This window comes from Megalopta genalis, chromosome 1, assembly GCF_051020955.1.
Source record: "Megalopta genalis isolate 19385.01 chromosome 1, iyMegGena1_principal, whole genome shotgun sequence".
In the NCBI taxonomy this organism is placed as follows: Eukaryota; Metazoa; Arthropoda; class Insecta; order Hymenoptera; family Halictidae; genus Megalopta; species Megalopta genalis.
Window position 1 is genome coordinate 24,317,902 of NC_135013.1, and position 12,394 is coordinate 24,330,295.

The 12,394-nt window shown below is 35.8% G+C and overlaps 1 protein-coding gene across 1 annotated transcript in view; it reads right to left on the reverse strand.

Moving 5' to 3' along the window:
- Positions 1 to 510: 510 nt before the first annotated feature.
- The window catches only part of LOC117227620 (uncharacterized), a 159,209-nt gene continuing 147,325 nt past the window's right edge, over positions 511 to 12,394 (reverse strand). The window contains exons 4-5 of the mRNA XM_076520520.1: positions 11,749 to 11,802; positions 511 to 1,052 (exon numbers count right to left, since the gene is read on the reverse strand). Of these exons, the coding sequence (XP_076376635.1) occupies positions 765 to 1,052; positions 11,749 to 11,802 (342 nt within the window). The 3' untranslated portion in view covers positions 511 to 764. The remainder of the gene's footprint in view (positions 1,053 to 11,748; positions 11,803 to 12,394) is intronic.

Here is a 12,394-nt window from a genome sequence, read left to right on the forward strand (position 1 = left end):
TAGTGTCAATTAATCCGTTGCACTCGAAGCCATTTCATCTCTGAATTCAAAATAGTTTTTCTGACTTATACAGTATTTTTATTTTGTATATATATATATATTTCTTATTTATTTATTATTGTGTATATATATATTAAATTTTTTTATATTTATACGTTTATATTTATAATTATAGATATAATTATTTATTTATATTTATTATTATATAATAATAATAATATTAATATATATATAATTAATTATATTATATATATATATATATATAAATGTATAAATATAAAAAAATTTTAAACGTCTTAATTGTTGCACAAACCACAATATTCAATATTTTTCAATAATTTTCAATATATCAATCACAATATTTATTTTATTTGTAATATAATAAATATAAATATATATTATTAATATTTAATATATATTAAATGTAAATAATAAATAATAATATTGAATCTTGTGATTCGTGCAACAATTAAGACGTATCAGATTTTTTCATCAAGAAGATAAGCAAAATGAAGGAATAAAAAAATTTAATACGTCTTCGATAAATATAAAGACAGCCTCATATGAGTGACATTAATTTTTAACTGTGTCATGAAATTCATTTGTATTGATAACATAGAACAGTGGACTGCCTTTGATTGGTTATCCGGCACGATGAACTTGATATTTATCGAAGTATAAACGCGTTAATTTTTTTTTTAATTCTCTTATTTAATCATGCCCGAAAACAAAGATGTTACTTTATGAAATCGTTACCGGTTGTTTTAATTTGAATGCGAAGCCCGCTTCACCACGGCACTACTTCCACCATACAATGGCGTGTAAGTACCCCCTGGGTGGTAGGCTTTATCACGAGCATGGAGCGAAACAATTACTCCGTTGAAAGAAAACTTTAACGGGCACTTAATTCTACGAAGCTGAGACATCACCGTGCCGCTGAAAACCACACTAAAGCGTAATTTAACGTCCTTGGATCTTTCTTTCCTTTTTTCTCTCTCTCTATGGGAACTTTTAAGGAACGAAGTCTGCGTCGTTGATCCAGCGATAACGAGCTGAAAAACAATACGGTGGCCATCATTAATTGAGTCTCGCTTACGTGAAAATACGGACGAGCAGACTTTAGAAAAAATATGAAGAGACTAGTTAAATGTCAAGTGTATGTAAGCGAAGATTAATGGACTTTATATTTTTATTGTAGTCACAAGAGAATTATAGTTAGCGAGATAAATATTTTCGTTTTTATTTTCGCAAAAGAATGTGTGAAAGGAAAGTCTTTATTATTTGATAAGTAATAAGACTTTGTTATTTAATAAATAAGAAGACTTTGTTATTTGATCAATAGTAAAGAGTTTATTATTTGATAAATAGTGAAGACTTTATTATTTGATAAATAGTAAAAACTTTATTATATTTGATGAATAGTAAAGACCTTATTATTTGATTAATAATAAAGACTGTTATTTGATAAATAATGAAGACTTTATTACTTGATAAAAATAATATCATTTGATTAATTAGAATACAAGAGAGTTTACTGCAATGCAATTATTTATGAACAATGTGCGATCCACAATGATGCGCAATCCCTCAAGAAGTTCGCATAAATCTAGTTGAGAGCTTGCTAAGAAGAATTGCAGCCGTGCGAATCCACTGAAATTTGTTATTTTTTATTGCAGTGGTGCGAAAATCAGTCAGAAACTCTATAAACTCTATAAACTGTATAAACTATATAAACTATACAAATTATACAAATTATATAAGCTATATAAACAATATAAACTATATAAAATACAATAAAACGAACTACAAACTAACGACAAACAAAATCCAGCGAATAAAGTAATAAAACTGTACACTAAAACTTCGTAATACATAAAAACAAGTAAAAATTAACAAATAAAGCACTTGCGAACTTTTCCTTATGCAACATTTCAGTCCTATTTCCACTTTCATAAAACACACCGCCGTAGTGTGCACGGAAAAAAGACACGGGCCACCCTGTACAAACGAAACCGTCGTTTTTCCCCCCCAAAAAGGCAGTTTTATCAATCCTGCTCCTCCCTGCATAATAGCGAAGTCAGAAGCGCCGCGTGACTAATGACACGGCGGGACAAATGATGTCACCAAAATATGAAGTCATGCCACCTTGCGATCATTATCAGCCGTCCATCAACTTCGGCGCCGCTTCCGTGGACCGGGTTTGCCGGGGATCGGATGGAAATAAGTCCAGCAAAAACTGGATCTGGATCGCGGCGATTCGAAAGTCGGGCTACACAGTTTGCCACTCGAGGTGCCGGGGCCGGCATCGATCATCGGGGCGGCGTGCATCATCAACGATTACACCAGCGGCGCGGCGCGCCAGGAAATGAGCGAATCGGGGGATGGATGCGCGGGCGGCAGTGCATAAAATCCGCGGCCGGTGTATCGCCCGGGCGCCTCCTATGACGGATCTCTCCGTCAAACGCTGTCGTTCGATGGCCAGCGAACCGGCTCCGGCCATCCACCGGGCCCGGGGCTCGAAACTCTATTGCCGTTCTGTCGACAGTTAACCCCTAGCCGGCGGGATCTATCGCCGTCCGAACCACCATTATTGTCGGAGTTTGACAACTGGCTTCCTGCGCGTGCCGCATCGGCGCGAATCTCGGAGACAATACGCCGGCACGTATCGAAAATCACTGCGAGCCCCGTCGTAAAAGCAACCGAGAGATCGGTTCGACTGGCTCGGACTGGCGTTTCTCCTCCGGGAACACCTAATTCCGTGGATCTAACGGCAACGACTCGGATCGCTGTCTTTTAGGGACCGCCCTTTGGACGATGCTTGTGTCACGGGACCGTATCAGATCTCGAAAAAATGACATATACTTTCTTTATACTCTTCTATCGTACAGGTGAATTCACCGATTCGTATGAAGAAGGTCAAGTTCAAATAATCGCGGAACTTAGAATTATTACTTGAAATTCACGAAAGATCTTGTCTGAACGAAAGTAATTAAGTATTTCCGTAGAAAATACCAAAAGTAACGCTTAGAACACGGAGCGAATAATAAAGGTTTAATGAGACGAACGAGATGTGGCTTGGTTGGAATCGAACTCGTCAATGAATCTTTATTCGGAGGTCCACGCGTTTTTATACATGTAAGTATCCGGTGCGATTAGATTAGGCGTCGGAGACGTGGGAATGTTGCCCTGCTTCACACTTGCACGACGATTTTTTATATTATTTTTATATTATTATTTTTGATATTATTGCAATAGTATTGTTCGTCATTATCGGATTTATAATTAATTATAGGAATAATAGAATAATTTCGCTTTACGCTATTCAACTTTCAATTAACCCTTTGCGCTCGAAGCCATTTTAGCTGTAAATCTGAATGAATTGTTCTGACTTATGGTATTTCCGTTTTATACGACAAAGTGCATTTTATGCAAATGAAATTTAGTCTTGTGACTGATACAACAATTAGACTTTTAACAATTTTTTTACATCTAAACTTTTATAATATAAAGATTATCTTGGAACGTGATGTAACAATTTTAATGGTGCCTCAGAGCCACCACTCGAGTGCAAAGGGTTAATACTTGTATTAATTAAGGAAGGCATAGTAGTTTCTAGTTGTTCCAGTTATTGTTGTTTTTTTCTTTTAGTAGATATGTAAAACCGAAAGGCAAGGATTAAGAGAATGAATAAATAAAATGAACGAAACAGAAATAAATAAAATAGATTTTTAAAAAATAGATAAATGAAATAAATAAAGAATATAAAAATAAAATAATAAATATAGTGATTTAAATAATGATAAAAAATAAATAAAGTAAATAAATGATAAAAATAAAATAATAAATGCATATACTGATTTTTGGGAAAGAGCTTGAAAGCCTGAATCGCGTAAGATTAGTTAATTAATCGCGGAGAATCTCATGTCCCTTGCGAAATTGCATCGAGGCGATTTCCAAAATTACTTTTATATACGGCAATAAAGTTCGGTTTCCGAAACAAGCAAGCTGCTCGTGTTGTTTCTTTCGTTTTTCGTTTGCAAAAATTCGACCAACTGATCGCCCGAACGGAGCCGTTGTACCGTGCTATCTGTAAATCAATCGGGATTAGATATTTTCCCGTATCCAGTGTATGCTATTGATTTATTCGAAGCGAACCGTCATTTTTTTTAAATATCCGTAGCATTTCGAAGAAATGATCGAACATAGAACGCTTCCGGAAACTCTCGATTACGTCGTTAATTCTGGAGCTCGTAAACTCGAGACTGGGCTTACACGTTCCGCGTATAATTCGCCGACAAAAGCATGCAAATCGTGGATCGCGTTATTTTGATTGATACGCGGGAATTATGTCCGTATAATAGCGTGCCGAGCGCCAAGAACTCTCTGATCGATCATTTATTTCCCACCGATCCGGCGGCACGCCGGCTTTCATAAGTATTCGAGAACTCGTTCGAACACGGTAAACAGCTTTTCATCGTCGCCACGATGCAACCGTGCTGCAGAGAAACTTCTCTGCGTAGCTTGGAGAGCGATTTTCGTAACTTTCCCGAGCTTCTGCCGCGATTAAAAAAAAGAGTACACGTTTCGAATGTCTCGGGACAGAGAGGATGTAACAGCGGAATGCGAAGTAAAAATGACGTAGTCGCAGTCGAAATGATTCTTTTTATAACCGGGGCATTTGCATTCGCGCAAACTTGCATTGTCGCGTTCGCGTGTATATTTAATAACGGCGCTGTTAAAACGCGCGGAATCGCGGCCGCGTTCGTACCGTCGCGTCGGCATCCTCGTTGTCTTACGAGTCAGGCTTTAACTGCGTGAATATTGTTGATCTCGTTCTTAAAAGCCTTCTTTCTCTTTTACAGTTTCAACGATAACCGTGCGATAAACTTCCAGCGAGCTGATACAACTTTTTGGCGATTCCGTCGGTCTTGAAAAATCAAGATCTTGGATGGACGCCTTAATCATCCTATCTTTTTATAAGCTTTTTACTCGATTTTATACGTTCCTCGTTCTTTTGCAAACTAAAAGTCGGTCTTGCGATTTAATTCGACCGTTCTGAGACGTTTCAGAGTATAGGATCATTCTTAATAAGCATAATTTTTCGTTCGTCAATTTCGTTCGTCGTTATTGTATTAATATGACATTAAATGTTGTATTAAAATTTTGTTATTTATAATTCTTTGCCATATTATTATGACTATCGTTATAGTAAACGAAGATCACACGGGGTTCTGGACAATCTCAGAGCCGTCCTTAATAAATCCACAAAGTTTGAGTTTCACTATTCTTCTATTAATAAATATTTAATATTGAAAAAATATTTGATTAATGTTTTATTAAGAAATAGTCAATCTACATTTTAATAAGAAATAGTTAATCAACGTTTTAATAAAAAAAATAGTTAATCAACGTTTTATTAAGAAATAATTACTACGTCCGAATTATCGAAGTAATTACCACAACCGTTAATAACCTTACATCATTCTCCAGACAATTTTATTAATGTGTAACATTGTGTGACAAAGCTCAACGATTTTGAACCAAAAAATTCGTTGGAGAATTTACGAATATAATTAATCAATCCACAACGTTTATCTGTTAAATTATCGATTGTAACGACCTGCAATTTCGAGTTACAGAGATAAAAGAATGCATTTGAATTTGCGGAAAATAAATCGAGTTAAAGGAAGTTTTATTTCGATTTATAGTGGCTTTTGCAACGCAACTGGAGAGAACGAACAAAATTGTCGCTTTATAGGGATTTTCGAGTTAAAGAGGTTCGACTATTATATTATACTATCGATATTATATATATATTATTATTATTATTATTATTATATATAATTATTATATTATATATATAATATAATATTATTACTATTATTATATAGATAGCACACGTAGATGTGTATCGTCCCTAATTGTCAGAACTTTCATTTTTTAATAGGATATTCATTTAACGCTTTGACCGCGACGCTGACAACCTGAAAAATCTCATAAAAATTAATGTATTCTACTGAATTAAATTAGTTGCGAGTTAAAATAAGTTGTACGACATGAATTATATTTTCACTATTCTCACGTTTTGCGAATTTTAACAAAATTAAGAAATTATAATAGGAAATTATAATAGGATGAATATTAATCTTCGTATCTGAGCAAATAAAGTGAATAATTATAGTTTAGAAATTCCTTCGAGAGAAATTATTATATTATATATAATATATTATTATTATTATTATTATTATTATTATTATATATTATAATATCGACTATTATATACACGACATATAATTTGATTATGTGAGCGGAGACAAAGGCGAACGGCAAATAACATTCGCGGCAGTAAGTTCGAGGGAAATATAAAAGTTCGATAAGAAATCTCGTCGATCGCAGTTGTATCAGCTAGAGACAATAAGCGAGTTTCATTTATTTATTCGGAAGATTTACACGGATTAAGCCCATATTTCATATTTGATAGAGAACCATCGAGTGTCCAAATACTTATGGACAATAGTGTACACCGCGGCTTTGCCAGCAATAGATCATGCCGCTGAATGGAGGGCAGAAAACGGAGGGATCTGAATTTCATCCCCCAGGATCGCTACACTTCAAAGTCCGTCTGTTGCTCGCACTGTCGAACCGCCTTGAAATATCGATGCCGGGCCGTGTTGTTTGCCTGTCAATCGTTTCGCTATCAGAACCAGTATCTTTGAAAGCGAACCGAATTTTCGGCGAGTCCTCGAAGCGAACATACACGCGGAAAAAGATACCATTTCGATGGAGAGCGAGCGCAGGAAAAACCACGGCACGGAATCGCGTTGCCTTAAACGGCTCTTCGCGAATTTTTTCGAAATTGCATCGATGCTCTTTTCCTGCAAACGATCGCATTTACGCGAAAATACGCGCATTGGACAACCCGCAGCAATTTTTCCGACTGGGAAAATCTTCTGAAATGTTTCAGTAACACTTTTTCTCTCAGAAGAATTGGAATACTGGGCTCTGACATTTTTTAAATCGAATCGTTATAAGTAAACGATGCGCGATGATTTGATTAATATACGATTTTTCGGAAATACGAAACTCATGAAATGAATATATAATTTTGTTTCGTATGTGCGAAGTTTTTGAGAATTTCTGATTACTGTGGAATAACACGGAGGGTAAACTACAAAAATAAGAATTTTGTGTAGGATGATGTTTTATTGGTTTTCTAAAATATTTAAGTTAATATTAATATGAAAAGTATATTTATATTTTTCATAAAAATCATGCTGCTAGTCACGCTGCTAGCACGACCCGAGCCTAGCACGTAGATGTATACGACCCTAATTGTCAGAACTTTCATTTTTTAATAGGATATTCATTTAACGCTTTAACTGCGACGCTGACAACCTGAAAAATCTCATAAAAATTAATGTATTTTACTGAATTAAATTAGTTGCGAGTTAAGATAAGTTGTACGACATGAATTATGTGCTCACCATTCTCACGTTTTGCGAATTTTAATAAAATTAAGAAATTATAGTAGGAAATTATAACAGGATGAATATTAAGCTTCGTATCTGAGCAAATAAAGTGAATAATTATAGCTTGGAAATTCCTTCGAGAAAAATCCTACAAATCGCGTTCTTTTCTAGCGTAATTATGTGTCGGACATATTTCACGCGAGATCGTAAATAACGAAGACAATTTCAACCCTTAGACGCATACGGCTCGCTGTACATATTGACAGCGGGATCTTCATTTCGCCGAAACAGCGGCCGCTCGTGAAAATCCGTAATTTCCCGTCGCGAGAATTGTCCGGTAAAATTCATCGTGCGGTCGACTGCCATCCATTAATCGAAATTTTTCAGCGCGCGTGCCTTTTTTCCCCGCCGTAATAAAAAGGTTTCATTACATCGGCGCACGTTTCGAACACAATACCGAAACGCGGACGCGAGTCCCCCGAAACTTTTTTCGTGAAAAATCGCCCCGCGCGGACTTTCCGCGCGGAATAATTCATCGTGCATGGTTTTTATCTCCCGGCCTTTTTTTTTTTTTTTATTTTTGCCCCAGGGTTTTCCAGACGCCGAGGGCTCGCGGAAAATATTTTTTCCCATAAATTTCGGGCTTCGAGGCTCCGCCGCAAATTAGACTTCGAGCAACTACCACGCCGAAGACCGCCCGAATATTCGGCTCGGACTAACTTCCGGCTGCTTTCGGATGCTAATTGGTCACCGTATTTTCGATCGGCTGGATTAACAGACGCGTCGGCCAAAAATGTATGTGGACGGCCATCGGTGGATCGTCGTGCACCCACATATTTCTATGCTAATATCTAGATAAAAACGCTTATTCGCATTTTCATTTCTCCAGCACTTTTTTATTATAATATATTATTTACATGGTTCTTATTATTTATACATTTATATAATTATTTATATTATATTTTATACTTTATGTTATTATACTTTATGTTATTATATTTTATATTATTATATTTTATATTATTGTATTTTATCTTATTATATTTTATATTTTATATTATTTATATATTATTTGTATAAATATATTGATATGTATGTTCAATGAAGCACACTTGTCAAATAAATTTTCTATAAATGTTCACTCTTTACAATTCCAATGATATAAATGATTATTCTTCAGAACTTCAATAATCGTTGTTCAAATAAAGTAAATCCAGCCTTATAAAAAATATGGTTCAATGTGCAAAAAATAGCGATGGCTTTCAATAATAAAAGCAAATGATCTTGGGAATCGTAATATCTTTAGCATTGAACTAAATGAAATTGTCCTGACAAATTTTTCTATATCAGCAAAAATATTAAATATCAATGTGCATTTTCAAATAAACACCCTATATTTAGTATCTACAAAAAATGCATTATTGTCTTTTGAATTTACAAATGTGCATTAGATCGTTTCTCATTTGATTTTGAAATTGTTCCAAGCTATGTATTATTCCTGGCAAAAAGTATTCGAAGATCTTTTAAGTCGCAATAACTTTTTTGAAACTGGACTGAGCGACTTGGACATGTTTTTCTTTAACGTCCTCGAAAATGTACTCGAAAATACTCTTTTCATTTTGCTAATACCTTCGGCCTCGGTCCGAGAGATTTGCTCGAGAAAACTGAGCAATTCTAACTAGTGGAGCCAGTTACTGTGGGGTGGCCAATAGTTGTGCCTTTGGTTTGTTTTTCGGGAACAACTTAAACTTTATAATGATAATTAAATATATAATTAAAGTGAATTAAGTCCCGACTTTATAATGATAATTAAATATATAATTAAAGTGAATTAAGTCTCGACTTTATAATGATAATTAAATATATAATTAAAGTGAATTAAGTCCCGACTTTATAATGATAATTAAATATATAATTAAAGTGAATTAAGTCCCAAAATAAAGGCACAGTAATTGGTCACCCCACAGTAACCGGCTCCGTTACCTTAGCGTTCCCACCCGCGAATCCTTATATTAAATTAAATATTAGGTTCTTACGAACCTCGAGAATAAAGAAACTAATTTAATATAATTTTCGTAGACGCAGCAACGCCGCCGGAAAGAGAAATCGCCTGAGTGATCGGCGTAAATTTATTTCGCGCGTTTTATCCGACTTTCATTCCGGTAACACGGATCGAGGGATTAAGCGATTGAATTATTCGCCGTTGTTGGGAACCGTTGCGAATGTAAATCGTTGCGGATTAATTCACTGGGACTGCGACGCGAACAGAGATTCGTCAACTACGTTAATGATTATCAGATCCGAAATTAATGCCCCTCCGAGCGGACTTAACAACAAAATATACCGGTCGTATTTCACTTGAATTTTTTTTCCGATCCGATATAAATTCCAATTCATCGTCTTAGTTGCGATGCAACAACGTTTCGTCGATATTTCACTGAATTTCGATTTTATCCCTCGCTCGCTAGCGTGCGCTTCGTGTCGCCGACATTTCCGTTATGCAATTACGATATTTATTATTGAATGTGACTTCGCGAGAATTCGGATAAAGCGAATCGTGTTTCGAACCTTGCCGACGAACCGCGATCATTTACTGCTCTCGCGGCATCGTCTGTTAGGATAAATGCGTCGATTACTGTGTCACTAATTACTGTAATTATTTTTTCCAAAACCTTAAAGCTCGATCTTTCTGAAATATTATTATTTGCTAATTAAGGGGTTAGGTACTTTGAAATCTTTTAAAAATCGAATTTCTTTTCTTCGTCTTAAATAACAGTCGCAAGTCTTAAAAATAAAGTGCGAAAGGTCCCATCAATGAGAACAAATTATTTTTGGAAGTTACCTTTACTGTAATTGACGATCGATTCTTTTCTTAATTTTCAATTATTTCAGGAAATATAAACGAAAAACGTACAAAAGGCCTAGCCGATTAAGGTGGTCAAAATTACCCTTAAAGGTTTTTTAATGACTATTATACCGTCGATATCGATAGTTGATCAAGGAAAACTCACGTGTGCAAAATGTTAACCCTGTAACTTGTCTGTATCAGGAAATTAATATAAAAAAGCCGCTATTTTTGTTTTCGAGAAATCTTCAATTTTCCGAATTTTTCTTTTTTTTTTGGTTTTCCATTTGTGGTAACCACAGCTTGCAATCGAAAAATCTGAAAAAATTCTGTAATATGCGGCTTGGTGTCCAAAATAAGCCACACTGTTTTTCAAAATTTTAAAAAGCCACCGAAGGGTGGAAATGAGTGGAGAAGCGCGCAATCTAATTTACTCCGGACAAACTACCCTCATGGATAAGTTACAGGGTTGGAATTTTTCACAAATGAGTTTTTCTTTGACAGCTATCGAACGGTATAATAGCCATTAAAAAAACACTAAGGGCAATTTTTCTCTACAAATTCGATGGGTCAAACACGAATAGCCGTCATTCTGACAATTTTCACAACAATGAAAATGTTCGATCGTCAAGCCTAGAGAATATACTATAGCTTAAAGCACTTTTTAAATTGTTGCTCTATTTCTTTCGTCGAGAATCCTGAACACCGTCGGGTCATCTAAAGAAAAAGTCGTTAAAAACCGAAACAAATAACATTTCAAACAAATTTAACGCTGATTTTCAGTAGGCTAAATCAATGTAAAGTGAGCCACAAAAATCACGTCAATCAAATGTTTACTTTCTTCAGAGTATGATTAATTTTCGAACGCGTCAAAGTGGCCTAAACCCGTTAGCGGGCACAGTAATTGGCACGCTTGCCCTGTTTGGAGTTCACCGGAACAAAAGATTCCGCGAAGCCGATTGAAATGTTTAATTTCGCGTGGACCCCGGCGCAACACGGACGAGCAAAATTCAATTCGATCGCGGTTTCGCCGAGATTGCTCCATAAAAATCTGCATTTGCATAAATATCCTCGGCCGGGCTATGAAATTCTGCACTGCTCTGCCGAGTTTTAGGCGATCGCGAACAACCGCGGCGGAAACCGGCTCCGTTGTTGTGCCCTATATTTCGCCTAACCCGACCGCGGATGGAATTTCCAATTTTTGAAAGCCAATTCCCGAACGTCGGGCAAACAAACAATACCATTATTTACGGTAGAGTGAGTTTCAATACATACGAAACACTGTGGACATTGCCGAAAAAAGAAATTGATTGCGTCGGGCGGGTTGAAGCGCGTGGTATAGTCACGGATGGAAACGCGTGGTATAGTCATACGTGACTTTCTAATAAGCCGATTATGCACCTAATATGACTTTACGACTGATTTTTTTCTTACTTTCACTTCGCAGTTTAGCTGGATGAACCTGGCCGAGCACACTCTTCCGGGAACCTACCTGCAAATAGAAATACATTTTTATTGCAATCGATATCGCTTTGACATCGTATGTTATTTTTGTTGATATAAGAAATGGGGCAAGGACAGCTTCGTTTAGTTCGAAGCTAAGAATTACAGTAATTTCTCCGTAATTCGCGCTCAGATTGCGCACAAAAATGGACAATTTGGGAAGCAGAGATGCGACTTTAAAGTTCTTGTTTATTATAGTTATGTTTAATGTTTAATTTTAGTTATTGCTTCGTCAATAACTATAAAAAAACGAGACGCAAGGCTCGAATAATCGTATCTCCTGTTCCCAAACTGTCCATTTTTGTGCGCAATCTGAGCGCCAATTAGGGAGAAATTACTGTATTAGGATTCATATTTTATTTTTTCTCATCCCGCTTCTTTCTCAGGTTATTTTTCGACGAGTATCGAAGGTCGTCGCTATTATTTCGCACTGTGACCTTTAAGTGGCTTCGAATGAGAGAATTTAATGATTTTGTTTCTCGCATAATGGGCAGAATGACGTTGAGTGAAAAAGAAAATATAGGTCATCATATTCTTAGCTTTGAGAACTGAACAAAGCTGTGCCAACACATTTCTT